This window comes from Coccidioides posadasii, chromosome 2 (genome assembly GCF_018416015.2).
Source record: "Coccidioides posadasii str. Silveira chromosome 2, complete sequence".
NCBI lineage: Eukaryota > Fungi > Ascomycota > Eurotiomycetes > Onygenales > Onygenaceae > Coccidioides > Coccidioides posadasii.
The window spans coordinates 252,170-280,077 of NC_089408.1; the positions used below are offsets into that span (position 1 = coordinate 252,170).

A 27,908-nucleotide genomic window follows, 5' to 3' on the forward strand; every position below is an offset into this window, starting at 1 on the left:
TGAAGTAGAGATCCACCCCTCATCAATGGCAGCGGAGTGGTATCACAATGATGGCTGTTTCTCTTTATGCAGAAACCTTCTTCACTAGTTTATTACCAATATGCTCCAGAGATTTCTCAAAGCCGGCAAAGTTCTTTGCCTTCCAATTTGCTCCCTTAGCGCCAGGCTTGGCCGCGTTTCCTTTAAATGCGATATAGAGGACGTCGTGCTTCTCGTGGCCATTGTCTCCATTAAGACCCTCCTTAGGGAAGCAAGCCTGCGCAAGAGATACTGAAGTCTCTCCAACCAGAGTACCACCGTTGGTATCACCCCAAACGCCATAGAACTAACAAATAACACACATTAATCAGGGGGGTTTTCCTCTGGATAAGTAATCGGGGATGCCAAATTTACCAGTCTATTATTACAAACCACAGCCACCACGCTCAACGGCTTAATGCCGTACTTTGCCGGATTGAAGCTTGGTGAAGATCCCTCATTTCCGAGAACGACGTATCCATGTTTATTTGAATCGAGATCAGGAATACCATATTTCTTTACTTCATCCTTGAATGCAGTTTGATCCTGTCCCGAGGGATCGTTTTTGCAATCACCGGCGGATCTATTGGCGCCGTCACAGTCCACATCCATGTCTGCAAGACCCCTTGAATTCGAGGGCCCTGTGATATATATTATTCCCTGCGAGTCTAAGCGATCACCGCAGTAGACGAAGCCCTCTATTTTAAAATAAGTGCGTTAGCTTGCTGCGTCTGGCATGGGGTGGGGGACGGGAAGATCGGGTGCCACATACTCCTTCCGTGGCCGTCCTGGAATGAACTGCTTAAAGGCTTGCGGCATCGGTGGTTCTTTGTTTTTTTTTGGAAAAACCAATACATCAGTGTGGGGAACACATACAATTGAAGAGAAATATTCATACTTTGGCATAATTATACAGATCCTTCACGTTTGAAGGTACCTTCCGACCAAGGGCCATGCATTCAGCGCTCAAAAGCGCGGCAAGGAGAAGGGACTTGATAAGCATCTTGACCTGTAAGAGTGACTTTTAAACTCGTAGATGTTTTGGGGTCTATCAACAAAGAAAGACCGGATGTCTGGCGGCGCTTTATATACCTACGTAGAGGTAGAATTTCTTTCCGATTTTAAGACCGAAGGCGGTTATCAGCGCCGGGATCACCCGTTCATGGCACCATACTTTCCAGAATCCAGAATGCGATCAAAAAGGGATCACCAATACAATTCAGGCCCGCCATGTACAGGGGTGTCATCCATACAGCTTGGGGGTTAGCCTAAAGGCGAAAGCGGTGTTGAAACAAAAACGGCGCCATTTGAATCCTACGGGCCAGCAACCCTGCAGTTTTGGTCTTCACATAGTAATATGCATCAAGAAGCAGGCTTTCGGCTCGATGGCGAATCGTGAGCAATCCGAAACGACTCTGGTTTCTTAGAGAAGGGCTGTAAACAGGCACTCCTTCAAGGAGCAGAGCACCCGCACGAGCGATTACTTGAAAGCCCTAGGGAGTAGGAGTATAACCGGAGAAGCTAATGGGCATCTCAAATGTCCAGGCCATTCCAAAGGACGGGCCGCGCGCAACGAGCCCATGATTGATTGGCAGCTCCAAAAGGGGGCGGTAACTTTATTCGGGGTGAAACGGGCCGTGGGGCACGATCGTCCCAAGGTTCGCAGAGTGCAGAAATCTATGTATTTTGGTGGTCATGCAGCAGCAATCCTTCATGTAACAATTTGAGGAGGACAATGATCAGACCACTCCATGAGGTTGATTGCACGATAACAACGGCCTTGCAAGTTTGTGCAGGGGAAGCCTTGCTCGTGGTCAGAATAAGCTCGCGGGACTCGGATTATTGTTTTCCCATACTTAAACGTCCAGCGCCACTTTGTGCACAGCCACTATTCTCAAATCGAAGGGTGGCGGTGCCAACCCAGAACCAGCCAATCATAAGCTAGGCGCTGTCGGAAGAAGCCTTGTGCCGCAATTGCTTGGCCGAGGCTTTTTTTTTGCAGCTCGCAATTAAAAGCCAACAACAGCATTCCGACTCTCAGGTTGTCACAAGGAAAACGGGAGTTGAAAGCAATTCATCAGACAGGGGATTTGCGAGCAACAGGCTGGCTGTTCTGGATGCCCCGCTAATTTTCTGATTGGCGGACATCAGACCAATGGAGGCGAGGTTAGCGAGGAAGTATGCCAGGAAAGGTTACATGCTAATGTATTTGAGCTAAAAAGGAACCCCACAATGGGGAGGCTCCCAGCTTTGCGGGACCAGTTGCACGACTAAATCTGACAAGCTTTGGGTAGGGAACATTGGTTTGCTGCGTTGTGGTTCAATGGCAGGAGACGTCTTAGCGATTGGCTAGTTATATTTCCTCTCCATCGTTCCTAGCCATGCAGAGATTGATCGATGTGCATAAATTGGCATGGATATGCCTGTATTAAAGCTTCTATTTTTCCTCTTGCAGAGTTGCAACCGTATTGACGTCTGCGAAATGAAGTTGATTAATTTGTCTCAGTTGGCATTATTACTATCTTTCCGGGTAAGCTCGCCGGCAGCCACAAATTGCCGGAACGATCGAAACATTTATGCCCAAGCGGTATACATGTGATCGTTTTTTATCCGAGAGCCACGCCCCTGGCTCACTTTCTGGATCCTAACAGGCAGGAAAAAGCCGGGACTATTACATTCTTTTCGGACTAGATGTCAACAACAACATAGAGAATGCCGTTGAGACAGCTGGGGCTTCTATTGACAGAGACCACAACACTCAGAAATTCTCTTCTTGTGATGACTGACCGAGAAAGCGGTGTCGTCCGTCGTATCCCTGGTGGGCCCGAAAATCCATCCAGGAAAGTTGCGCCATCACCCCATCCTATCCTTGTAGCGATCGAAGCCAGAAAGGATGCGGGATATGCGCTGGAATAAAAAAGGTAAAGTGCAAAGTCGCTCCATGTTCGGCATACGTTATGAAGGGGCTGAAAGATGGCGCTTTGGCAAAACGTGATCTTGAGAAGGGAGCAAGAAGGGTCTTTCAACTTCGGGGTAAACCTCGCTGCTAAAGTTTTATAAAAGCACAATAACGCTGTACCATGACAAACGACATCCATCATATGCGCAAAATTTTCTTTATAAGACCATCCCCTCTGAGCATAACTTAGCGTTTTAACTTCCCCTAGCCATAGTAAGATATACTCCAGAAGTTTGACAAATTTCCGCGACGATGTGTTCAAGGATGATACTCCCTTGGGATTAATGAATTCGCTGCAGAGCCTTTCAATTGATGTAAATCAGAATGAGCGCTCCGGGGAGCATATCACATATCTTGGGCTTTCATGATCATAAAACAACCTTCCACAGAGCAATGCAAAATGTTTGGATATGATGTCCCAGGTCTAGAACATACCACCGTATAGGCAATTATTAGAATGGACGTTCGAAGGCATCCCAATCTTCATGAGGTTTTGAATATGGGTGGTTGCCGAGAAGGTTGGAGGAGAAAAATTGAAACGCAACAATTGGACCTCAAGCACTCGATCTCGGCTGAATATTTTTCCAAAGGTCGGATAAGCTCAGCGGGAAGCCTAGTTGGAAGGTTATTTGGCTCTTATCTTATCTTATCTTATGGGCGTTGGGCTCCGGAGTGACGTCACTCTTGGTTGTGCGATCTCCATTGAAACAGCGAACAGTGGTGGAAGAAGGTATCAGGCAGAGAGGCTACAAAGTTAAGTTACAGTATTATTCTTTCTCCATCTTGATCACTGTCATGTTACCCCCAGTTGCTAGGTTATTTCCCTGCATTCACCACTTTTCAATGTACGGGCGTAGGTCAAGCTCTTGCGTGAATGCTGTTCGGGACTGTGTGTGTAGATACCAATATGTATCCGCGATCTCACAAAGAGACAGTTAGCATAAACCATTCGTCCCAGCCAATTCACACAGTGTGATGATTTGCCACTTACCGAATCTGGGCTAAGCTTCGCGTCCGGTGCATCGAGCTTGATGTGCTTTGTACGCTCAATATCTATAATTCCATCGACAACAACATGGCTAACGTGTATTCCCTGAGGCCCAAATTCGCGAGCCAGGGACTGAGATAGCGCACGGAGTGCAAACTTTCCGGTTGAAAATGGTGCAACTCCCGCAGAACCTCTCAAGCTTGCGGTTGCTCCTAGGAAGGTAGGCCATCAGCTATAGACCATACTGAACTCACAATTTGATTCCATACCTGTAAAATTAGTGTAGGCGGATGCTCTAAATCCAAGGCCTTCAAAAGCAGCGGAATGGCCTCCTGGGAAAAGTGAAATGCCCCTAGCCTGAATATCGGATGAACGTCAGCATCGGACTCGCGAAACTACCTCATACCAAAGCCATCCAATTGTCAAAAGGTAATTTATCCTCACCCATTGCTCGAAAATCCAGCCTTGAATTCGTCTTCTGAAAGCTCTAAAAAGGGCTTTCTCGGCAGTCCGCCGCCAACATTATAGATCGCCGCGGCAAGCGGCATATTTGGAAACGCCTTGGCTATTTCAGCAAACGCACTCTTAACACTGTTTCCATCCGATACATCGGTGCTGATCCCAACAGCGCGTCCGCCACTGGAAGAAATTTCCTGAACAACAGGTTGATAATTGTCCGGATTACGGGCTAGTAAGGCTACCACGTAAGACTTGGCAAAGCGACGGGCAATAGAAGCGCCCTATGCATCAATAGCGTAAGTTAATACCGGTAGCTATACATGTAATATGGAAAAGGGGACTGCGGTTTGCCGCAAGGGCTCTTTAGACTTGACTCTTACCGTTCCCGGGCCCACACCAGCGATGACAGCGATAGCTTTTGCTGCCATTATAGACGTTTTCAATAGGTTCGTCGCCCGAGTCGAATAGTTCACAGTGTATGCGAGATTTCAAGGTAGCAGGGCCAGGCTATCGAAGCTATCCACTGATGCATCTAGAGTCAAAGCGAACGAGGGCTATTTGTGTGCCTTTGGTGGACACGAGATATGAAAGCCGGGTGGTGGTGGAGTAGTCTGGATTCTGGCATTATGAAGCAATTGATTAGAAATCAACGCGATTTCACAAACGAGCTATGGAGCTGCTGTGGCTAATCAGATCGTGGATACATTGGCGTTGATCTCGACCTTTCTCAAGGACAGCTATCAGTCCACACCGTGACAGATTGGCCATGTATAACTAATGTTTACATATTTCATATATTTCATCTGCTCGGAATGCTACAATATAGGGAGTACCGCATCATATTTGAAAGGAAGTCTATACAGCAACGCTGATAAGGTATATTTGCCCATAATCAAATATCTCGATACCAAATAAAAGCATGTAGATCAGCCTTGTGTGAAATCGCAACCAGGCCTATATACATCTTCGCTCACCTTGTCTCTCTCATCATTCGCGAATTCAACTTCCTCCTCAGCGCTGGAAATCCATGTAGATATAACCAGGAGAGGATATAGACGGCAAGAATGTTGAAAACAACATAAGACCAGAATATCGCCTAAGTTGACCTGCTATTAGCCTAAAACCTATATCCTCAAAAAGAAAATGGTAGTCACTCACATAATCCCTCCACTTGTACTTATAAAACACGTTGAAACTCGCTGCAAACTCATTTCCATTCGCATACTGACAAAGTGCGCACATCCCGCTTCCATCTGTAATCACATATCCACCCTGTTGCTCAACAAAAGGACCCGCATAATCTTCGCATGTTAACCCTGGTGGGGGCCTGAACCGTGCAAATTCGTTTTCGGTGCATCGCACTGGGATCTTATTGGTGACGACACCCAGATATCCTTCCAGTAAGTAGCGGAAAGGAGTGAGCCAGTACATCCACGAGCGCCAGAAATAAGGGATGCCTTGAAACGGAACAACTACCCCGCAGAACGAGACGACGAATGTGAAGAAAGCTGGAACAAGGAGGGATGCGAATAATTCGTTCGGCGAAATGGACGCAATCATCTGCCCAAAAGTAACGTAAAACACTTCGAAGACCATGAGCAGCATCCACGTAAAGCCAACTGCAAAGGAGTTGCGAGGAAACCATGTTCCAAAATACCTTGGTTGTATTAATTTCTGTCGGCTCGATGACCAGGTGCAATATGCAAAAAGGGACAACTCACCAGCAGCAGAAAAACAATGTCCCAGCCACCACTGAGTAGGGAAGCTCCGGTAAAATGATGCTGGTGATCAGTGCAAACCAAGTATATATTTTGGACTTCTCCTCTCGAGACTCATATAAACCTCGAAAGTGAAGATAACGTGGCTGGAGTTGTTGGATCAAAGGGGGTGCGATGACGAGGGACAAGAACACTGAGAAAAGTCGGGATTGCATATCAATGGTCGAATCTCGGATATGCCAGAACGTGAACGTGTTGAAAAGACCAGTCCATATGTGAAGCATGAATTTGCCCTATTTCCTGCTTGTTAGTGTTCAAATCGTGACAAGCGTAGCCAAATAGAAAGGAGGATATTACAATTGTATAGTTGGGAGTACGCCAATATGCGATAAACGAACGCTTCGCAGTTGCAAGGATCTGAGTCCGTTTTGGCATCGCAAATTCCCTTTGGCCAGCTGTGCCGGCTGGGCTGCCCTCCTGAGCAGAAGAATGGACAATACGTTTAATCTCATTTGTCACAGTTTCATGCTCGGGAGAACTTGCCCATATATCAGCCCAATCTGGACCCTTATAATCGGGGTTACCAGCACCGATAACATCAAGCATATACTGTATCCAGTTAGCAATTTCGGACCAAATTTCTAGGGATATACAGCCTCCTACCTCTGCTGGGTTTGCATCTGGTGGGCAAGGCCTGGCACCGTTGCGCTCAAAATATTCAATTAGTTTTCTCGAATCTGCTCCCAAATCGCCATGAAACACCACTCTCCCGCCTGACTGAAGCAACAACAGGTCATCGAATTCTTCAAACAAGACTGAGGACGGTTGGTGGATGGTACATAGGACAGCCTGGCCTACGTCTGCTAACTTTCGTAAGAAGCGAACAATATTAAAAGCGGCAATGGAATCCAAGCCGGATGTCGGTTCATCCAGGAATAAGAGAAGATCTGGCTTGCTTGCCAACTCCACAGCGATAGTCACACGCTTCCGTTGTTCCTGGTTAAGACCTGCACCCACATGGCCGATTGTAGCACCGGCAATAGGCTGCAGTTCTAGCAGGTCAAGAATCCGCTCACAATAGTCGTACTTCTCTTGAATTGAAACTTCCGGCGGCCTACGGAGGAGCGCCGAAAATCGCAGGGACTCTCGGACCGTGCTTGTCGGCTCATGGATATCTGCCTGTTCTGCGAAGCCAGTTGCACGCTGAAAACTCTTTGGAAGAGGCCTTTTCACAATGATCAGTAAGGGTTTTCTTTTTGCAAGGTCCTGCGGAGATCGGCCACTTACTTTCCGTCTATAAGAAAGGTCCCAGTCACAACGCCGAAATCGACTCGCTGAGCCAGAACATTGAGAAGTGTAGTTTTTCTGTGATCGAATGCTGTCAGTGTGTCTAAGCGGCTAAAAGGTACGTTTGAAATTGACATACCCGGCTCCTGACGCCCCCATCAAAGCAGTCAAACGACCAGGTTTTACATAGCCTTGGACGTCCTGCAAAAGCGTTTTTCTAGTCCTTTTGTAGGGGATTGTATAGTTGACGCCTTGCCATGTAAGAGTTGCGGCATTTCTTGAGATAGCTTGAACCTCCTTGTCTTCTATAGCGTCAGATTCAGATCCATTAGATAGCACACTTTGTTTTCCTTGTTCCTCGTCCAGCCCCTTTTTCGAATTTTGCATTTCATGTTTCACAGATCGGGGTACCTGTCCTCGCATGAAGACGGTGACTGCAGCAGTGCTATGAGCTGAACTGTGTGAACTAGCTTGGATTTCGGTGCCAACCATAGTCAGGACAATGAAAAGCACAAGCAAAGCTATAATAATGCCGAAATTCCGCCATAGGTGATCCCGAGTGTAGCCATAATTAGAAAATATGTAGGCCGAACCGTCCACGAATGTCTGACCAGGCTCGCTGCCTTGGACAGTACAGCTTTGAAATTCGGGGGACGCATTCGGTCCTTGGGGAACCAAATTAGGGCCAACACATTCGATTCTCAAATTATAGAATTCGTTGGCCATTAATGATTCAAAAGTGTACTGAACAGGATTGATCCAAATTAGCCATTTCAACCAGGGTCTCATTTCTCCAGGAGGAATGAGATATCCTAAACGCCATGAGTAAGAAACAGCCCTGGAAAAGGGAGCAGGAGCATTAGTGAAACTGACCGGTGTAGACAACTAATGCTTGTATTGCAACTCCTGTGACGCGTGTAGCTGCAAACAATGTCAGCATATTTGTTCCGTTTATAATAGCAGAAAGGCATACTAACCAGCATCAAGGGACGTGACTAAGGCTCCAATTGCACGGAAAAAAGAATACATGACCATGGTGACCAGCCACACAAAGAGCAAAGCGATGAAAAATTGAGATGCTGTGCGAGCTAGGTCTGCCATACTGTAAAAAAATTAGTGCATGCCCAAGCTCGTATGGGGAAGGGTCAGAGAACGTACAAGTACACAATTATCAGGAAGATGAAAACTTGAGTGAACACCAGGGGAACATCGACAACTACTTGGGCGAGAGCGTAAGCCGAGGGCCGGTAGAATGAGCTGATATGAATTAGCTGTTGTTTGCCTCGAATAGAAAAACTACCTCGTACATACAAGCTCTTATGCTTCATCAATATTGGCCGACTTTCGAATGTCGAGGTCAATTCCGCCATAGAAAGCAAAGCATTGAATAGGATTATGTAGAACATAACCCCTCCTCGGGTGAAAACCCCTTGACTAGTCATAGGGTGTCAAAATCAAGACTTGAAAAGGGTAAAAATAGAATGACTTACCTATTTTTGGGGAGGTTATAAAATAGACTGCCAACTATTAAAGCAAGAAACAGAATCACGCCCCATTTGCCGAGCAGCGATTCTCTATCACCAATCATTATCATGAACTGTCGTCCGCTGAGCGCAATGACCTGTTGGTAGTAAGGAATGGTAAAATTCTTCTTTGGCGTTCTCCGTCGGATATCTTCTAGTTCGTCTTTTTTGGCCTCGATTTCATCCTCCAACTCTGCGATCGATTCCATCGTAGCCTTCCGTACAGCACTCTCATCATATGCGCGTTTAAACTGTTCAGCTGACCGTGGAATACGATTTTCCCAGCCGCTTTTAACTCTTCGAGCATGTGGTTCGGTGACTGAAGTTAGAAAATCGGCAGTTGTCCATCTGGGTGGACACTCAAAGCCTAGGTTCTCAAAGTATGCCTTCGCATCGCTCGTTGGTCCAAAATAGGCGCATTTTCCTTCAGTAAGCAGGATTACTTTATCAAAGAGCTTATACAACGATTCTGAAGCTTGATATATCGCCACCGACGTCGAGACATGGGTCATTGTTGTGAGACTCCTGAGACATTGGACATATTCCAAAGCAGTACTTGCATCTAGTCCTCGAGTTGAATTGTCCCAGCATTGAGTACTAGCTTTCGTGATGAGCGCCTCAGCTATTGATACTCGCTTCTTCTCACCTCCGGAGACGCCACGGACCAAGGCGTTTCCAACCCTCGTATCTAGACAATGTTCAATCCAAAATAATTTTGCCACGCTGGTCAGGAATGTCTCTCTATATTGACGACGGGATTCCCCAGGCTTTCGCGACCCTTTTCCCGGTGTGCGAGTTCTGATCGCAAAGTTCAGCGTTTGTTTGGCCGTAAGTGTCGCATAATGCAGGTCATCTTCGGGGTTATACAAGACTGCGGGACCCAAGCACTTAGAAATAACATGGAAATGGGGTGGAATAGGCATACACACCCTCGGATCTATACTTTTGAGCCATTGTCTTTGCATCTGCTCCACCATATGTGACCTCACCGTCAACGGCCTCGTAACCTGCGCGCTGATTGCCCAAGACCTTCAAAAATGTGGAACAGCCGGATCCTGGCTGACCCAGGACCAGAAGCATCTCTCCGGGCTTCACACATCCCTATCAATTTAATTAGCTATCGCACCGTTGGAGAGGAAGGAATTGAACCCCAAGCGAAGGAAAACACACCGTAAAGTCATCCAATATCGTCCTAACTGGTTTCCTGTTGCGGATTTTCCCCGTAAACAACCTCCCGAATAATCTTGGGAGCGCAAGAAGAATATCCGAATTTGTTGGTTGCAGAGTAGCCCCTAAGCCCAAGCCATTTACGGTCAAGTTCTTCCACACCAATCCAACGTGTCTGCTCTTCTCCTCCTCTGAGACTTCCTGCCGCGCACGTCCAAACATGTTGGACAGGATATGCTGTAGATTGGCCCATTCTTCATCGCGAGATGATGGAGCAGTGCTCCGGCTTGTCTGTTCATACAATGGCTGTCGACTGGGAGAGACGGTCTCGACCCCATCATCGACCTCTTCCCGCTTCGCATGCTGCGTATCCCGTCCATACGATAGCGCAGCTTCAGATTCAGAGGATCCTGGACCCGAGCCCGTTGACGATTGAGGTTCACGAGGGGTTTCGGAGCGGATCGGGTGGAATCCCTTCTCGTCTTGCAGTGACGGTGCATGTTCGTTCTCACCGGTGTTGCTCGGCGTATCGACGCGTGCTGCTGGCTGCCCAGGTTGCGCGTTCGTCCCAGGCGGGCCCACGGGCCGGCCAATCTTATCAGATGCGCCATCCATGCCTGCGCCAAGAACCGGTTGGTCAGTCGAAAAGACACAGCTCAAGATTTCACCCCACGCCGACTTTTGTCAAAAGAGTCGCCGCAATGGCAAAGGAATTCAGCATTTTGGCTTCTATATACAGGTTCTTTCAAACCCCCCGGAGATACGGATATAACGAAAGAAGAAACAGCCTTTTTCGAAAAACAATGGAGACATATTTCCAACCCAGAGTCAACTGACATGCGTTTTGACGTCATGCCATCGGCTAAGGCGTGGCACTTTTGAGTTTCCGATCAGGGCATCGTGCTGGAAAGGCACAGAATTAGGATTCAGCATTACCCAGGAAAACGGATGTCGGAATTCAGGATAGCCGATGAAGCTGTTAGTGTCGGGGTATCGGTAAGTCCAACTCTTCATCCGACAGAATGAAATTGGTTTCTTAGAGGCGATATCACAGCGAACTACATACAGGTACGTACAGAAATACCTCGAAATATCTAATTTCATCCTATATCCTCGGAAAAGGTCATGCTGAAAGAGAAGAAAGAATCTCTGAATCGCAAGATAACTCGACGACAACCGTTAAGTCGTGAAGCGGAACCGAGGATTCCGATCGCCCATTTCCTGAATCTCCTCTTCGGTCATCCCCTCGATCTTGCCATCCTCTTTGCCCTGTTCTCTGAGTTTATTGGCTCTCTTATACCAATACCACATAAAAGCATATATGCAGGCAGAAAACGCGGTAAGGGAGAGTGTGACTGCGTGTCCCATCACATATCTTGGGGAGTGGCGAGTCGGATATAGGAACGGTGTGACGATTCCAGCAACGTTTCCAAGCGTAAGTTGAAGACCGCTGGCGAATGCTCGTTTACCAAATCGCGGCAGATTTGTCGGCAGCCAAGCAAGTGGCAAGCCGACACAGACGTAGAGGCCCACGGCCACCAAGAAACATCCAAAGTAATGCACTCCTGCGCTAGCATCTGAAATCAATACACCATAGCCAATAATTGCGACCCCGCAGAAAATTACAGTAAATATTCCGCGCTTTTGTGTTCTGTCGCTGAACCAGGCGACAACCAAGTAGGTGATGGCCCCAACAGCATAGCAGGGAATGGTTAGAGCCTGGACTTGCGGCGCCGACCATTCATTGATACCGCGAATGATAGTGGGCAAGAATGTGCTGTATCCGTATAAAACAGCATCGACACCAAATTGTCCCAAGCAAAAAAGTAGAACCGTCCAATCTCTGGCGCCCTCTTTCGCGTCCTTCATATGAAATTGCTGTGCGGAGTTGGTTTGTCCGATCTCACGACTCCGGCGTGCCTTCATGAGAGCCTTCTCTTTGTCGTTGAGGTAATACGCCGTATCCGGATCGTCTGCTAGACCAAACCAAGTTAAAACACCCAGCAGAACGGACGGTAGCCCTTCTATTATCATAATCCATCTCCAGCCTCTCTGGCCCGCAATTCCGTCCATGTGGCCAATAGCATAGGCCAGTAATCCGCCGCATGCACCAGCAAGCGCCGCAGCGCTAAACAAATACCCTACTCTAAGCGCGATCTCCCGTTTTCCGTAGAATAAGGTCATGTACGCGACCAAGCCAGGAAATAGACCTGCCTCGATAATTCCAAGGAAAATGCGGCATACTATAAGGCCGGCAAAATTCTGCGTGATGCCGGTCAACGTGGCTATAATTCCCCAAGCCCCCGTGATAAACGCGATATATCGAGATGCTGTAAGCTTCCTGAGGACCAAATTTGACGGGACTTCGAGGAGCTAGACGGGAAGTGGAGTTAGATCGGGGTTTCTTCCCGTCGCCGTCCACATTAGCAAACTTACACAGTAAGGCACGAACAGAATAGACACCGCAATCTGAAATTGATCTCCATGGAGGCCCAAGTCCTCCTCCAACCCATAGAGTCGCGCATTTCCGATGTTCACTGCCAGAGCAAAATAAAACTGCCATTAGTTGTCATGTTCAAACTATCACACCAGTGCTCAACGTACCTCGATCTAAGAAGCTGAACAGGTATAAAACGACGAGAAACGGCACAATGTGCAAATCAATTTTCCGAATCAAAGCCTTTTCCTTCTCGGGATCCAAACGAAACGCCGAATCTCCAGCGGTCGCCGCGTCTTGGGGTGAATATCCCTGCTGAACCTTTTGGTCCGCCTTCAAGCCTTTGTCGGCGAGTGAATCCGTCATCGCTGCGGGCAATCGCGGGCAGATCCTCGAGGAATTATGTCGAAGGAGAGAGTCAATACGGACAAGGCCCTGGCTGAATTTTCAAGAGTTGTTCGCAACGTCCGGCCTGGGTTAGTTAATAATGCGAACTGAACCGGAGATTGTCGAACGCGCAGCAGATCCGGGGCGATCAATCGTCGCGGCATAAACCGACGCCAAAACGGGTTAAACGGATAGAAAAGGAAAAGTGCCACGAGTAATTCTGCATGTTTAAAAGCCGCTCTTTCAGGCCGGTTCGCTGTACAACCGCAAGAGCGTATTAATTAATATTCAATGGTGGGGGGAGTTAACCAGCGGTGACTCTTCGAGAGGGCAAAAATATTTTCTTACTCGGCAGCGACAGGGCCAGAACGCGGAGAAACGGGGCGCTTGGTTGGAACCGAACCTAATCGCTCGGAGATAAGATTAGCACATGTTGCGATCAACTGGCTTGAGGTTTAGGGCTGGTAGGGAGAATCGAAAAGCGTTGAAACAATTTCCAAGCAAATTATATTGTAACACTAAGTAACTAGTTAAGTAGTTAACTAGATGTTTTGCTGGAAAGCGATTCTACTAAGCTTAACATCAGTGCGTCTTGTCAAGGCACCACTCCATCGATCAAGCGCATCAACAGTTTGATCTACCGAGGAAGAGTATCGATGGTATGTGCCAGTCGTCTGAAGCTCTGGATCCGCTCAAGATACGACAATGATGTTCACTCTAGCCACCATGCCTGCAGAAAAAGTGATGTGTCGAATGCATTGCATATGTTTCATTCTGTGAGACTTTAACCACTTGGCAAACCAACTACTCGCGTCAAGTTTCAAAAACCAGAACCACTTCTTAATAACAACATGGTATGATGTGATGATAATTAATAGGCTGTAGGATTAAGATGGTATCTATCAAAAAACGATATATATGAGGAAATACAAATGTGCAGAAAGAAAAGGGAAAAAATAATAATAACAATAATAATGAGAGTTAAATAGAAGAAATGCTCATAGCACAAGTAAGGCTGCTTCATATTACTCCGTAGCTAATGGTGAATCCTCGCGGAAAAGGGATGGGATGTAAACCCACTGATTGAAGAGGAAGCTGTAGTATCGATGTCCCATCCCATCTTGAGGCACCTTCGCCGCCAAGTTCATCGCCGGGCTGGCTGATATTTTAGAGTCCTCCGTACACCCTGGCATATTACGCGGTTTACCCCGTTCTTCGTCCGCAGAGACTTTCGGATTGGGGATTGATGCCTCCTGTGAATGGTTATACCATCATTTTTTGATCGACAATTAGAGTTCAACCTTGTGAAAGGGGTTCCAGCTAGGCCAGAGTAAGCTCATTCAGAAGGCTTAAATTGAAATGAGCGAGGCCAAGTGGAAGGATGACTGGTCTGGGGATACCGGGACAGCGTAAAGATGAAGACTACAAGCCAATTGCGGGACTGCTAGATAGGTATAAGTTACCTCGGAAACGGTGGGATCTACCCTTGACACTTGCCAAATACTTACTCGTCTCGGTTAATCTAGATATAATATTAGTCTCGACCGTATACTTCGGATTCGGAAATGGATTAGTGTCATTGCATAAACCTTAGAGAGGCTGGCCATTGATCAGTAAGCTGGGACCTGGCTCGCTCCCTGGGTTATTTTTGAAGGGATATATATGCATATCATGAATAGTGTAGGGCCCGGCTGGGAGACGGTTAGAACCATTGCTATCCAAACGTGGAGACTGAAATGATCGTAATACAAAACACCAAAAATAAGATTTCGACTCCGAACTGAGGACAAACATAAGAGATCCAATCAGTATGATTTAGGGAGGCCCAAAACCCTTTCGCCGATATAATTTCGAATCATCTCCCTGCTGACCGGCGCAATGCGTGGGATAAATGATTCTCTTAGATATCTCTCAACATGGTATTCTTTGGCATATCCCATTCCACCGTGGGACATAACAGCCCGCTCACATGCCCGGAACGCCGCTTCCGCAGCGAGATACTTGGCGGCATTGGCATACTCGCCAGTCGCGTGGCCGGCGTCGTACAGACTCGCAGCCTGATATACCATCAATCTCGCAGCTTCAAGCTGCATCCAAGAGTCCGCAAGAGGGTGCTGAATGCCTTGGTTCTTTCCAATGGGCCGACCGAACACCTGTCTCTCACTCGCATACACCGCTGCTCTTCTAAGAGCAGCGTATCCCAAGCCCAACGCCTCGGCGGCAATCAGAATGCGCTCCGCATTCATACCGTGCATGATCATCTTAAAGCCATTGTCCTCTTCACCAATCATATCCTCTGCAGGGACCCTCCAGTCTTCAAAGAAAAGAGTATTCGTGTCCACGGCCGCACGACCCATCTTCGGAATTTCCGTGACTTCAACCTGCGATCTATCCAGGTCCGTATAGAACAGCGAAAGCCCCAGCGAAGGTTTGGCAACCTTATCCACAGGCGTGGTTCTAACAAGGATAAGAATCTTCTCCGCATTCTGCGCGGTAGATATCCAAACCTTTGAACCCTTCAAGATATAATGATCGCCATCTTTCGTCGCCATCGATCTCAACTTGAGCGTATCAAGGCCGCTATTCGGCTCAGTGACCCCAAAGCAAGCCCGTTCCTTTCCTTCAATCAACGGTGGTAAGAATCTCGTTTTCTGCTCCTCACTCCCAAACTTTACCACCGGCTCAAGTCCAAAGATATTCATATGCACTGAACTGGCGCCGCCCATGCCCGCTCCGGATTCTGAGATAGTCTGCATCATCACCGCAGCTTCGGAGATCCCCAGCGCCGCGCCGCCAAATTCTGTAGGCAGACAGATGCCCAACCAGCCATCTCTGGCAAGAGCCTGCTGGAAATCGGTTGGGAAAGCTTTGGATTGATCGAGCTTTAGCCAGTAATCGTCGGGGAAGTCGGAGCAAATTTTGGCTATAGATTCACGCACGGTGATCTGAGATTCGGTCCAGTCGGGATTGGAGGAAGGGAGATACTCGGTGGCTTTCGTGGTAAGAGACCTCGCAGAGATCCTTGAAAAGAATGGAGTGTGTGTGTAAAGTGGCGAGAGAAGGTGGTGTCTCGATGGCTTCTGAGAAAACGTGGCTTGTCGTCCGACTTGGGAGATCTAGGCAGTCCGTCAGGGGCGAACATGTCAGCAATCAGTAAAGGCTGCAGCGATCGATACGTGCAACGGACCAGTTGACCTCCACTCCGTAGGATGTGCCCCATGGCTGTAGGTATCAACCTCTTTGTAGAAAGACGGAAGACGGAAGTCGAGTTAAAAGTACACAAGTTAAAGGGGAGCCAGTGCGCAATGGAGGAAATCTCCAATGCGCCAAAGTTTAGGATCGATCCAACTTCATATTATTCCCCGTGCGCCCCTAACCGCATGGCACTAATATTCTAGTGCTGCCGTCCTCACCACCGTCTTAACCCATTCCCGTCCGACATCGAATCACCTTCCGCAGTGAAGTTGTCCATCGCGCAAGTCAGCATCGCGTCCGCTGCAGCCGAGACGCGTCGGATTCGGAAGACCAAAACTGGCCAGTGGAAGAAAAGCCGGAACGCCCCACATGGACCAGGGATTGACGCAACATGATTGGCTATCAAGAGACACCAGAATGCCGGTGAAATTGCCGAATGCCGAGCTATTTTGCGATTTCGCCGCGATTGTTGCAGGACAGACGAGCGAAAGCTGGAGACGAGAGCGAGAGAGGGAGAGAAAGTGAGACTGGAGGGAGAGAAAAGTGCAGACACCGGCGCATCTGGTCTGAATTTCACTAAGCCTGCGCACGGACGCATTTTCGCAACCGTTGAGTGCGGCCTCACATAGTTCGACGACCTCTTCAGCTCGAGTATCTGTAGAAAGTAAAAACATTTATATTCTTTCGAATATACAAATGCTCCTAGCGCGGAGAGCCACCATGCCACCTCATCCTCTATTGAGACCGCTGTCCTTTCATGCAATTCTTCATTGTCGTTCCGCCGGACCCTTCACATCCTTTCGTTGTTTTCCGCCCTCAGCTTTCTTCTCCTCGTCATCTAGGTTCTCGAGTTCCCATAGCAATGCGAGAAATCGCACCTTATTTCAAAACACCGGGGCTCTAGATGGGTACAAGATCTTAGATCTCACAAGAGTTCTAGCAGTATGAACCCACGTTTCGAAGCGCTTTGGCATTATTGAGAGAGACAAATAACAACTGACTCTCATATGTTAAATTGAACAGGGGCCTTTTTGCACCCAGATCCTCGCCGACTATGGCGCCGACGTGATAAAAGTTGAGCAACCGGGAAAAGGGGTTTGTTCTCCCCTCTGCATTCAGGTCTTTCACATAAAAAGCTCGTAGTGCCGTGTCCTGACCAATGGACAATCCCAAGTTAGGACGAAACGAGATACTGGCGGATTCATGGCGAGAGCGAAAAGTGGAAGGAAGAAGGTATATCGTGCTATTTTGCTTGCGTCAACAGGAACAAGCGCGCCATAACGCTGGATTTGAAAAGTGAGAAGGGAAGAGAGATTTTGTTGGATCTTGTGAAGAAGGTTGACGTGATGTGAGTACTGCAGCCTTGCTGAGCGCATAGTTAAGGTCCTCACAGCCTCTCAGCGTTGACAATTTCGTCCCGGGGAAGATGGACCAGCTCGGAATCGGGTACGATACTCTTTCGAAAGTAAACCCATCCATCATCCACGCGAGCATTTCGGGTGAGTAGGGATAAGCGACGGCAAAGACCAAGGAAGATGCTGATAGACTTAGGCTACGGAGCTGGAGGACCATACTCCAAACGCGCAGGGTACGATATAATCGCCGCGGCTGAAGGAGGGCTCCTTCATGTGACGGGAGAAGCTCAAGGTCCTCCGACAAAGCCAGGTGTGGGACTTACAGATCTCTGCACCGGGCTTTTCATGCACGGTGCCATTGTATCCGCCTTGCATGCGCGAAACAGGACAGGAAAAGGCCAGAAGGTTGACGGCTCCCTATTTGAAACCCAGCTGGCCCTGATGGTCAACATAGCCTCAGTTTGGCTCAACATGGGCCGCGAAGCGAAGAGATGGGGAACGGCACATCCCAGCATTGTTCCATATGAGGCGTTTCCTACCAAAGATTCCTATCTTGTCATGGGTGCAACGAACAACCGGCAATTTGCCATATTAGCAGAGCGCCTGGGCCAGCCAGATCTCGCACGGGACGAAAGGTTCCGAACGAATGACGCCCGTATCGAGAATCGTGTAGAGCTGAATAAGATCCTACACGAGCTGTTTCAAACAAGGACCACTGATGAATGGTTAACAGTGTTCGAAAACAGTGGTATGCCATATGGGCCGATCAACTCGATAGAGAAAGCGTTTAGCCACGCGCAAGCGCAGGCCAGAGACATGGTACACACGCTGCAGATGGATTCTGCAGCAGACGGAGAGTTCAAGGTCACAGGTATGTTAACGGTCTCCTCCCAAACGCCATAAAGGTGCTTCTGCTAAACTGGCTGTCCCTTAGGGTTCCCGGTCAAGTTCAGTGAATCGAAGCCGTCGGTTCGAATCAATCCGCCCCTCCTCGGTCAGCATACAGAGGAGGTCCTTGCGGAACTTGGTATCACCGGAAAGAAGGTCGACGAACTTCGGCGGCAGGGTGTGGTTTAGATAGTTTCAGAGTGCACATTGGGGTAGAGCTGGAAAACATGGAGCTGCTGGGGCCTTTGTTTGTCACACAGCGCATCAGATTCCATTTTGAATAAGATATAATTCATGGGCTAGTGCAAGCCATCAGGAAGTATTATTCGTCTTCACTGCCCTTTCGTACTTCACACTTCGTACTCGGTAGCGGTCGTCGATATCATGCAAGCAGTTTCATGCGCGATCGCGGTAAAAATAGGAGAAAGCCAAGTGGAGATCCTCGGCTGGCCCAACGTCGTCGACGGGTCCCTTGCGCGCTTCTCCAAATCTTCGTGTCGGTGTAGTCGGGTTCGGCAAGAAAAGAAAGCCGCACTCATGAAAGAATTTATCAGCCTGCACGGATTCCGCTGTCCTGCTTCAGAGAAGATCGCTGGATGCAACTTGGCAGAGGGTAGAAGTCGAGCTGAAGACCCTCGAAGCTGCAAACGCGCGAATTTAACTCGTCTGTTAGTCAACTCTTAACTAGTTAACTAGTTGAGTTAGTTTGACAGGGATAAAGCTTTTTTTTGCTTTTAAATTTCGGTAAAAGAGGATCCCAACCAGAGATTCACGTTGAGTCACTTTGCTCTTCACAGGCGGGAAAAAGGCAAACAGGGCTTTGTGATCTTTTCCTCCGTAATACGGAGTGGCTATCTTCCTCAAGCGAAGCCTTTTGGGAGCTATGAAGATATTTTACGGTCTTACAAAGAGAGCGCGCTTCGTGGACCTGATCGCAGGATAGAAGAAAACAATCATACGGTGTATTTCGCAACAGAAATTGAGTTGAGCCCTTACTCTCTAGGGCCGCAATGGCATCGCCCAAGTTGCATCCCGCCGAGTCATCGCGCAGATCAAGCAGCGAACACAGCCAAGGCATGGCTGCTGCACGTCGCGATGACTGTGGGGGAACTTCAACCATGGTTGATGCCGGGCATGGCGCAGATACGGCTGTGCAGGGCACACCGAACCGCGATGAACATGGACGCGGCTGGCTTGCGCAGCGACTAGAGGGTGAAGTTACCCTCAAGCATGCAGACATCATATTCCTTTTCTGCTACTTCCTGTCCGGACTGTGCGACAGCTCTGTTTTCAGGGCCTGGGGATGTTTTGTTAGCATGCAGACCGGTACGCCTGTTCCTCCTCCTCCTCAAACTTGATCCAAGCGGCCGATCAGAAGCAAGAAAAAAAAAAAGCCTGACCGTTCTTCTAGGCAACACCGTTTTCCTGGGCCTCGGAGCCTCAGACTACGCGTTCCGAAAAACCTCCAAGTGGCTCAAGTCCCTGGTTTCCATCTGCTCGTTCGTGATCGGCAGCTGCGTCTTCTCCATGAGTAGATGGATCGGTCCGCAGAAGCGGCGCACCCTCGTCAGCACATTCGCGATCCAGTGCGCCCTCCTCATCATCGCTGCATCCCTGCTCCAGTCTGGCGCGATTTCGGGGAAGACGGGACCCCAATCCAGCAGCGGCGGCAGCGGCAGCGGGATCGTCACCGCAGATGATCCCCAGCCGGACAAGGCCATGTTTCTCGAACTCGTCCCCATTGCGCTCGTTGCCTTCCAGTCCTCCGGGCAGATGGCGGCCAGCCGCCTTCTCGGATTCAACGAGATCCCCACGACCGTCCTGACCAGTCTGTACTACGACCTCGCGTCCGATCCGGGGCTGCTACTGCCCCTATCGCAGAACGTAAAACGAAACAGACGGCTCAACGCCGCGATTGGCGTTATTGCCGGCGCAATCTTTGGCGGGTGGCTGGCGCGCGCGACTGGGGGCATCGAGACGGCGTTGTGGATTGCGGCGGCTAGCAAGTTCGTGATAGCGAATAGCTGGTTGTTCTGGAAGGGAGAGCAGAAGATCCCGTCGCCAGTTTGACGAGCATAATTGGCTGGCGGGTGGAAAATGGATTTGCTTACAGTATTACGATGAAGGCGGCGCTTGCATGTTGCTGCCGGGCTTTCCCGGTGGCCTGCGCCGTAAAACACAAAAGCCTTACTGTTTATAGAGAGATAGATATGTAGATACCCCCCTCATGGACGACACCCTCACGATAGACATACCGTACAGAGAATACGAGGAAACTAACATTCATTATTATCCCCCCGAATGTCCGAACCCGTAAGCCAGTAACTAGGCATCAACCGCCGTCGTACTTTGATCAGAAAAAGGGAGGACATCGTATCAACACGCACCATCCTGAAAGCCGAAACTCAACCTCCACGGCTCCGAGAATCGGAACAGGTTTCTTCACACCTTGGGCATGAAACCATCATGCATCCATGCCTAAAATCAATCATCACGAGCGGGCGCACGCTCCCCAAAGCTCTCACACACACATACACCCCAAGAAGCGGTGAAGCCAACTAAACACCTTCGATAAGGCTCGCCAGCTCATTCCCGACAATCTGGAAAAAAAAAAAAAGAAAGGCAAACTAAGGCTTCCCCGCAATATGTATGTATGTATAGTCCGCCATCCAGAAGCGCCAAACAGAGAAGACAACGCATCAAGTGAAAGCCAACCACCAATGTCGCGCTCGCGGGCCGGCGGCGGTCCAGATTCGCGATAACGAGCTTGATGACGGAGCCGGCATACATTACGATCTGACATGCAAGCAAGGGAGGGCGTTCGTGAACTTCATGCCTGAATTACATCGTGGCAGATCGGCCTTAGATCACACCCTCGATGGAAAGTTAATCAGCCTCATTGACACCATCAACTTCTATATGGTGAGCAGATGGAAGATCCCACACGGTCCAAGCTTTCTTTTTTTTCAGGCCGAGCAACCGGCGAGCACTGACACATCCCCTCCGCCCAGCCGGACTCCTCGCCCACAAACTTACTTGCTCGTGAATGATGTTACCGCGCACGGAGTAGTTTTCACCGGGCCCATTCCGAGGTGTGAAAATCGCCATTCTAGAAAAAAGCTTCCAAGAAGCTTCGCGAGAATCCGCAATTTAGCCTATTTAAGTACCAGTTACTTCCGTACATTTAAGCACAAACGAGCGTACCAAGCTCGTATCGCACGAGTACATGGTCTCCTTGTTTTTCGCAGGCTTAAGCTAGAAAGAAGTGGTTGCAGTCATTGACTCAGGGGAGAGGCAAGCCGGGTGATATATCGCGTAATTGGTGGTATTCATCTACCGCCACAAAGGCAAGAGAGGCGTGAGAGCGATCCCGAATTGACTTCCGGAGATGTGCCCTACCACAAAAGAGTAGCACGCGAAGTAGTATTGAGGCTGTCGATGGTCCAAGGCTCAGTGGATGATACCACGCTTTAGGCTTCATACTTGTCTTACTATCGTAAAAGGAACTCTGGTCATGTGGTACATGAGAACTGAGTGTCTGGCTATCGGAAAGTATGGAGGTTGAAAGAAATAGATTTTAAAGTATTGCGTGAGTGTACGCTTATATACATTGAGTGACTGGTATAGGTAGGGAGCGTCATGAAGTCAAGGAGTGTAAAGTAGATCAGAGACAGAAACACAAGGAAAAGAAACGCACAAAAAACAAAGTGGTATCATTAAATTAAAAGCGAAAAAAAAGAAAAAATTAAATAAATAGGAAAACAGAACAAAGGGAATAACAAAGGAAACAGTCGAGTAGAGACAAATTGGAAAAACTAGAGACCACCTCTTGGGTATGAGCAACAAAAAACAAAAAAAAAAAAGAAAAATCTCTCAGACACACCGGACGAAACAAACTCAATGGCCGAATAATAAGAATGCATCGCGCCGAGGAATGAGGTAGCAGTTAGACAATACTTTCGAACTGGGTACGATTCAATGCAGACGAGAAGACCCCCAAATGCATTTCCTGAGCGCCGAGAGAATAACACAAGGCCTTTGGACGAGTCCCAACGTTGAGTCAAGACGGGGTATATCGGTAAACGTGGAGTGGATAGAATATGGGTTGCCGGCGACGGCGAATAGTTTATATGTAAATCTCGGAACGAAGTCGAAAAAGCAGAGCGCCTGGTCGCGTTCCAATATAAAAATAGAATAAATGCTCCAGATGTTACTTCCCACCGTAAATTTGTGGCAATAATTAGGACAAAAAAATATGCCGAATTTGCTTGTCACCTCGAACGGACAAGGGGGAAACGTTGTGCGATTAGGGTCATGTTGCTGGATCCGTCTCTTTATAGAATATTTTTTCCCCTTTTCTTTTTTAATTAGAACAAGGAGGAGCAAGTTAATTTCATACCTCCGTGGGCCGTCGGAGGATCTCTTCACAGTTTGCGTCAAACCGCATGTTCCACAACCGGATACTGTTCATCAACTTCTCCGTATTTTCTAGTTCCCGATCCCGGCCGAAGATAGAGTCGACGAATTCGCATCCGGCGTTTCGACCCATGGTGACAGAATTCTTTCCGCTTTCTCGCTTGGCGGCTTTCCACATGAAGTATTCGCATGCCTTGAGCAGCTTCTTGAAGCGACACCACAACCGCTCACCGCTCTCCAAGAAGTCCTCGACCATCTCCCTCGTCTCTCTGCAACGAATCAACGGGGCGCATTCATCCGCTCTCTTCACTTTGCCCGCGAGTTTGATAAGCAGCAACCACAGATCGCCGGCGACATCCGACATTGGGGCCGTCGCACCGTAGTGGAAAATGGTCCAGTCGTAGATCCACTTCCCGAGCGAGTTCGCGTCGAAAACGCTACCGAGAAGGAGAATAGGGGCTTCGGTGGGGTCCCAATTCTTGATCGAGAAGCCGGCGGGTATTCCGGCGCGGATTGCATCTTCCTCGGTAGCTTTTGGCGGCGTCTTGAGGTTTGTGGTGGTGGTTGGCTTTGGTGGCTTCTGCGGCGTGCGGGCCGAAGTGGAAGCGCGACGGGCACGGGAGCGTTTTGGAGAATCTGCCTCTTCGTATACAGAGGGGGGAACCTGATCATAATCAAAATAAGCATCAGTGGGGTGCCTGCGACGAGATTCATATTTGGAGCGGCCGTGGCCATCATGGCGCGATGTTCGGGTTTCATAGAAACGAGCACCGGCCCCGAGGGGAGTGTGTTCGTATACATCAAGGTCGGAGTCAGACCGATCGTCATCAAAGAAGACGGACTGTCTGTGGGACCGGGGGGTGAAGAAGTGATTGTAGTGACTTTTGCCAGGCATGGAAGGACGGCGCGGTCTCTGCCAGCCATGGGACCTGGGCCGACTTTCATCACCAAAAGCACCACTTACATGCTCGGGCTGCTTGCGCGGGGTGGCGGCGTATTCAGGCACGCTCTCATAGTAACCGTGCCACGGGTACTGTCCGCCAGAAGTCGAGTAGTACGGCCCACCGTCTTTGGTCCCAGAATAGCTGGCTCGATAGGCGTGTCGTTTGGCGGAGCGAGGGGAGGCGTGCGGTGACGAGTAGGGAGCATTGTAGTAGGTATAGTGCGGGGCAGAGGGAGAATGGAGGTAGTCGTAGGCGGCAGACCACCCGGGTGGTGGACTGGAGTAGTGATACATTATCGAAGATCGGGCATGGAGGGTGTACTGATCGAACGAACGCTGACGGGTTCAAACGATAATTTTTGGTTCAGGAAAAATAAGAATGCAGCCGGCGCCTCGAGAATCCCACTGAACTCCGCTGTCGACAGGGAATAGCCACGTGAAAAAAACAACGACGAAAAAACTCCAGCCCCAGAGCGGAGACCAAAAAAAAGACGAACTAGCGAAAAGCCCAAAACAGAGCAGAGTATATATTGTACAGGGATATCACTTTGCAAAACGACACAAACAGCGCAGGCAAAAAAAAAAAAAAAAAAAAAAAAAGGAAGAAGGGCAGAATGGGACGTAGTATGATATGCGTGTCGGTCACCGGGGGGAGGTGTGTATTGGAGGCAAGAGGAAGCGATAGCACTGATCTTGGGCGCGGTGCATTTGAGCTTTTTGGATCCGACGTCTCCCAGCAGAGCGAAAATGGACCGTTTTTGATGGTTGGATCGAGAACGGGGAGTCGATCCAACAAAGCGAGCGGTAGCCTGGAGTTGAGTTGCAGACCCTGCTTCGGGGTTCGAGCGTGGAGAAAAAGATATTAGAGTCTCGGGAAGAAACCGTGGATCGATGGACGGTTGGTATCCAGGGGACGAAGGCCGTCCGAGAGACGATTTGACTGGAGGCAAAGTATTTGATGGTTTGAGGGAATAAACCCAGGCAGGTTTTGGGGGAAGAAGAAGAAGAAGAAGAGCGAGACGAAGAGGGAAAATTGAGATTGAAAGTGTTTGTGCGAGTGTGGGCGTGGGCGTTGGGACATGGTGCGTGTGCTTTTCTACCCGTGCTGGGGAGGGGGGGCCGAGAGAAGGCCAGGTCGCATCCACCAGAATTACGCGGACGTGACGGCGGGCGCCACAGGGCAGGCGGGGCATGGCGGCTGGCTGGGGCCCATTAGAGACTTGCGATTGGCCGCAGGGGTGTCCTAGGTGGGGCCGGCGGAGCGGTAACAAACGTACTGTACGCGGCCTTACAGGCGGCCCTATCAGCGTCCCCTGCAACCCGGCGCTGGTTTGGGTGTGGTTGCTGCGTCTTTTTTTCGCCCGTCATTCCCACCACCACCGCCATCTTCTGCTACAGACACGCTGGGCTGACGGGACTGCCGATTACACAGCCCAGGACAAAAGAGTCTCTTCTTCTGTCGGACCGGAAAAAGGCAGTAAAACAAAAAAAATCATCTAAAATACCAAAAAAAATATATAAGATACTTAAAACTTAAAAAATAAACTATCAACCATTAACAATTCGCAATCCTGGCACATCCACGGGAGTCGCAACAAGCTGAAACGATCCTTTCAAGGGCAAAAGAAGAGGCGCGGCCGTCGACTAGCGAGGCTCCAGCGCTTTCTGGCGAGGTTCGTGAGTGAGCGAGCTCTTTGGATAATTTAGTTATGACTGTGTCCTTCCGCTCGGACCAGGATCTAGGCAGACGAGGGAAAGGAAAAAATTTTCACTGCTTGATTCACTAGCGGCCGCCTGCTGCGAAATGAATTTTGATTGCCCTTTTTCGACGGAAATTTCATCGCAATCCACAGTCAAGAATCCTTCCACTGGCTAAGCGAGCTATTGGCTCCGCCACGTAATACATTTGCCGCCATTTTCACGGCTGCCTTGAATTCAAGAGTCCTCGTGCGCGTTTCTCATCTCCTTTGGTATGACTCCCCCCGTTCTCATTGACGGAGCGGTTTCAAAGCGTTGGAATGACGCTCCGAGAGATTGAAGAAGGACAGGCCATGAGGTTGTCAATACGACAGATGGGCTTGTCCTATCACGCTGCACCCAGCCCATCCCGCACGCAGACTGGCTAGTTTCAACAAAGAGTCCCCGTATATTATCTCGGACGGAGCGCGGAGTTTGTAGCACTCGGTTCTCAGGTCCCTCCCACCCCCAACCAAATATCATCAGGTGGCGTGCTGCACCCTTCATGTGTCCTGTATGCACCCTTTTCCCTTCCGACCAATCCGCCCGGGACAGGGATCCTCATAGCCGCGCCCAGCCTTGGTACAGACACGAGATTAACTTCCTCCCAGAGCGTTTCCCATCGTTTATGCGGTGGATCAAGCACGGCAAGTGGATGCAAACGGACCAGGGAAACAGGAATCTTGTCGGATGATGTGCAGCCAGGGCGCGCAATTGGCCGGCAAGACGCGTGCAATCAGGCTGTTTTGTTGCATACATCTAACTCCTCATGTCTGTCCTCCTTATGTAGTTCTTGAAGCTGCAATGTATGATGTATGTTCTGCACACGGCCGCAACAGACGCAGAGTTTCTTTCAATCGAGCCAACCTTCCAGTGACTTATTTCGTGGTACCGTAATCTCCGTGCTGGCCCCATGGCCCAAAAAATTGCTATTTTTAATTCATGTTTTATCCCGTCGCATGAATTTTTAGCAACGTTTGCATGAACTGAAATATATTGCATTCCTCTTAAGAAGATTCGTACAGAGCATGGAGGACTGACTTAATCTCTTTAGGTCCTGCGAGTCAACAGAGTTTTTCCCTCTTTTTTTTTTTTTTTTTTTTTTTTTTTTTTAAAAAAATTTTTTTTTGAAAATTTCCGCCGGAGTGAGTTATCTGTCTTGCGTCTGCTGCATGGAGACATCATCCCGCTCGTCCTGCGCTTCTCCCGCCCGCTTTCCCCGCACTATCCCCCGTTTTCTGGGCGTGTTGCCCATCTGCGCCTTGGAAGAAGAAGTATCATCGAACTTTCCACTGAACAAAACCGGGAATATGCACGGATCCACGGTCGGTGATTGATCACCTCGGGGAAGTTTTGGTTCTTTTTTTCTTCTTTCACTTCTTCTCTTTTTTTACTTTTTTCTTCTTCTGTGTGTCACCAAGGACAGAGGCGACTTGTTCCATTTGAACTCTTTGGCCAGTTCTCTTCGTGATCGTCAAATTATTTTTTGTCTGCAAGCCACCGGTTCCGAACCAGCCAGAGTGACTACGGAACACGGAAGTGCGGAGTTGCAGGCTCGTTGAACGCTGTACTCTCGGATTGCCCAAAGAGCCAGCTCATTCCCGAGCCCGACACGCGAGAGAGCGAACTTTCTGAAGATGTGTCGATGACCGGATTGAAAAATGACCACTTTTGAGACGATTTCCCACTCAGCCTCTCCGAGTAATTCCATATCTTCAGGTGGAATATGAAAGATAGTTGTTTCAAGCTGGTCTTTTCGAGTGACTCACTTTTGTTCTTGCAGTGATTATGAGCCTCTGCCGTAACCCCCCTGCAAAATTGGTTTCATCCTTAGCTTCCTTCAGCCCTGTGCAATTATGTCCTGATTTGGATTATGCGCAGCCTGAGAGAGATCTTAAAAGAGAAAAGAGGAATGGCACCAGCATCAAATGAGTCATTCATCAGCCAGCCGCTGGTGACACCTGATTGCTAGGAAAGCCGACTTAGAACATTGACGAAGCTCACATTTGCAACAGACTGCCCTCTGTTCGCTGCCATCTGCATGAAAGAGGTCTCCTCAGGATAAACCCTAGCACATACAAAAGCATGCTATTGGAAATTTCTTGCAGCAATAACAGGAAAGCAAAACTTGGAAGATTCTAGTCTTGTTGTGAGGAGTGCAACATATGTTGAACATATCGTTTCGTACGGCCAGAAACTTTCAGATTTTGAAGGCTCTTTTCATTCACCTGTGCCCGCAGTTCAGCACAGCTTCTCCTTCCATTCATAATTACTGAAAGTCGACAGCCCTTTCGCTTGTAACGTTAGGGAATATACCGAACCCCCCACAGCTGGTCGTTGTGGGCGATCAGTCTAGTGCAGAGAGCTCCGCTCTCGATGGTTTAACAAGGCAACTTCGCCTTCGAGACAACGGTCTCTGTACGCGATTTGC

At 48.9% G+C, this 27,908-nt stretch overlaps 9 protein-coding genes across 9 annotated transcripts; 2 read left to right on the forward strand and 7 right to left on the reverse strand.

Annotated features, from left to right (window-relative positions):
• Positions 1–64: 64 nt before the first annotated feature.
• Positions 65–1,021, reverse strand: D8B26_002585 (uncharacterized protein; the record flags this gene model as incomplete). Its single annotated transcript, XM_066123882.1, has 4 exons — positions 65–325; positions 394–716; positions 791–845; positions 917–1,021. The coding sequence occupies 4 exons, from the start codon at positions 1,019–1,021 to the stop codon at positions 65–67; spliced, it is 744 nt and encodes a 247-aa protein (XP_065979957.1).
• A 2,646-nt stretch (positions 1,022–3,667) lies between these two features.
• D8B26_002586 (uncharacterized protein) lies at positions 3,668–4,852 on the reverse strand (the record flags this gene model as incomplete). The annotated part of the gene is made up of 5 exons (XM_066123883.1): positions 3,668–3,897; positions 3,969–4,177; positions 4,235–4,317; positions 4,410–4,705; positions 4,805–4,852. The coding sequence occupies 5 exons, from the start codon at positions 4,850–4,852 to the stop codon at positions 3,808–3,810; spliced, it is 726 nt and encodes a 241-aa protein (XP_065979958.1). The 3' UTR covers positions 3,668–3,807.
• Positions 4,853–5,308: 456 nt separating this feature from the next.
• D8B26_002587 (uncharacterized protein) lies at positions 5,309–10,878 on the reverse strand. Its single transcript, XM_003069066.2, has 14 exons — positions 10,123–10,878; positions 9,882–10,053; positions 8,920–9,823; positions 8,741–8,863; positions 8,588–8,686; positions 8,407–8,531; positions 8,303–8,350; positions 7,569–8,241; positions 7,430–7,507; positions 6,806–7,367; positions 6,500–6,751; positions 6,146–6,435; positions 5,583–6,081; positions 5,309–5,520 (listed from the first exon to the last, which is right to left on the reverse strand). Exons 1-14 carry the CDS (start codon positions 10,732–10,734, stop codon positions 5,395–5,397), a joined length of 4,563 nt encoding a protein of 1,520 aa, XP_003069112.2. The 5' UTR covers positions 10,735–10,878; the 3' UTR covers positions 5,309–5,394.
• Positions 10,879–11,157: 279 nt separating this feature from the next.
• Positions 11,158–13,153, reverse strand: D8B26_002588 (uncharacterized protein). The gene is made up of 3 exons (XM_003069067.2): positions 12,724–13,153; positions 12,556–12,656; positions 11,158–12,492 (listed from the first exon to the last, which is right to left on the reverse strand). The coding sequence occupies exons 1-3, from the start codon at positions 12,920–12,922 to the stop codon at positions 11,299–11,301; spliced, it is 1,494 nt and encodes a 497-aa protein (XP_003069113.2). The 5' UTR covers positions 12,923–13,153; the 3' UTR covers positions 11,158–11,298.
• Positions 13,154–14,627: 1,474 nt separating this feature from the next.
• D8B26_002589 (uncharacterized protein) lies at positions 14,628–16,163 on the reverse strand (the record flags this gene model as incomplete). Its single annotated transcript, XM_003069068.2, has 2 exons — positions 14,628–16,059; positions 16,131–16,163. The coding sequence occupies 2 exons, from the start codon at positions 16,161–16,163 to the stop codon at positions 14,749–14,751; spliced, it is 1,344 nt and encodes a 447-aa protein (XP_003069114.2). The 3' UTR covers positions 14,628–14,748.
• A 695-nt stretch (positions 16,164–16,858) lies between these two features.
• Positions 16,859–18,570, forward strand: D8B26_002590 (uncharacterized protein; the record flags this gene model as incomplete). Its single annotated transcript, XM_066123884.1, has 6 exons — positions 16,859–17,080; positions 17,162–17,233; positions 17,317–17,486; positions 17,540–17,637; positions 17,690–18,364; positions 18,428–18,570. 6 exons carry the CDS (start codon positions 16,859–16,861, stop codon positions 18,568–18,570), a joined length of 1,380 nt encoding a protein of 459 aa, XP_065979959.1.
• Positions 18,571–19,391: 821 nt separating this feature from the next.
• D8B26_002591 (uncharacterized protein) lies at positions 19,392–20,451 on the forward strand (the record flags this gene model as incomplete). Its single annotated transcript, XM_003069070.2, has 2 exons — positions 19,392–19,707; positions 19,793–20,451. The coding sequence occupies 2 exons, from the start codon at positions 19,392–19,394 to the stop codon at positions 20,449–20,451; spliced, it is 975 nt and encodes a 324-aa protein (XP_003069116.2).
• A 1,213-nt stretch (positions 20,452–21,664) lies between these two features.
• D8B26_002592 (uncharacterized protein) lies at positions 21,665–24,034 on the reverse strand (the record flags this gene model as incomplete). Its single annotated transcript, XM_003069071.2, has 2 exons — positions 21,665–21,889; positions 22,781–24,034. 2 exons carry the CDS (start codon positions 24,032–24,034, stop codon positions 21,665–21,667), a joined length of 1,479 nt encoding a protein of 492 aa, XP_003069117.2.
• A 1,641-nt stretch (positions 24,035–25,675) lies between these two features.
• Positions 25,676–25,984, reverse strand: D8B26_002593 (uncharacterized protein; the record flags this gene model as incomplete). Its single annotated transcript, XM_066123885.1, has 1 exon — positions 25,676–25,984. One exon carries the CDS (start codon positions 25,982–25,984, stop codon positions 25,676–25,678), a length of 309 nt encoding a protein of 102 aa, XP_065979960.1.
• Between the last annotated feature and the right edge of the window lie 1,924 nt (positions 25,985–27,908).